Source organism: Buceros rhinoceros, unplaced genomic scaffold, assembly GCF_000710305.1.
Source record: "Buceros rhinoceros silvestris isolate BGI_N320 unplaced genomic scaffold, ASM71030v1 scaffold12294, whole genome shotgun sequence".
Lineage (NCBI taxonomy): Eukaryota > Metazoa > Chordata > Aves > Bucerotiformes > Bucerotidae > Buceros > Buceros rhinoceros.
In genome coordinates this window covers 1-574 of record NW_010410132.1, presented here as the reverse complement: position 1 = coordinate 574, position 574 = coordinate 1, and the positions used below count along the sequence as shown (strand labels likewise).

General features: G+C 50.5%; 1 protein-coding gene across 1 annotated transcript in view; it reads right to left on the bottom strand.

Moving 5' to 3' along the window:
* Positions 1-448, bottom strand: part of SAMD4A (sterile alpha motif domain containing 4A) — a 99665-nt gene extending 99217 nt beyond the window's left edge. Inside the window, exon 1 of the mRNA XM_010135494.1 lies at positions 237-448. Within this exon, the coding sequence (XP_010133796.1) occupies positions 237-435 (199 nt within the window). The 5' untranslated portion in view covers positions 436-448. The remainder of the gene's footprint in view (positions 1-236) is intronic.
* Between the last annotated feature and the right edge of the window lie 126 nt (positions 449-574).

The window sequence follows — 574 nt, the reverse complement described above, 5'->3', positions numbered from 1 at the left end:
GAAAAAAACCCACCAATCATTCGCGCTACCGTAGTTACACCACGCCATAGACCGGAGTAGTTTGCTGTGAAAAATCAAACTGGAATGAGCCATCGACCATTTGAAAAAGAAAACGTAAGAGGAGAAGCTGTGAATGCAATCAAGCGGGGCATTCTTTAATTTTTTTTTTTTTTTTTTCCAATTTGCTTGCGTTCGAGCATCGTTCAAGAAGGTTTGCAGCAAAACCCATCACTCACCGGGGTTGTTGGCCTCCCCTTCGAGGATGTGGAGCTCGGTGCAGTCTGCCAGGGAGTGCTCCAGGCAGAGCTGGAGGAAGCGAGCTTGGGTCCGGCTGATGCGTTTGAGCAGGGAGAGCAGAGCAACAGTCTGCTCACACTCGTTCCTCCAGCCCGTGAACCAACCCGCCAACACGCCGACCTGGTCTCGAAACATCATGGTGAGCCGGCGGCCGGAGGAGAAGACACCTCTGCGGGGGGAGAAAATAAATAACCGGGAAAGCCTCCCTGCCCCGACTCCGCTTCCTCCCGTGTGATTCGGGTCAGGATTAAAAAATAATAATAATAAAAATTAAAGA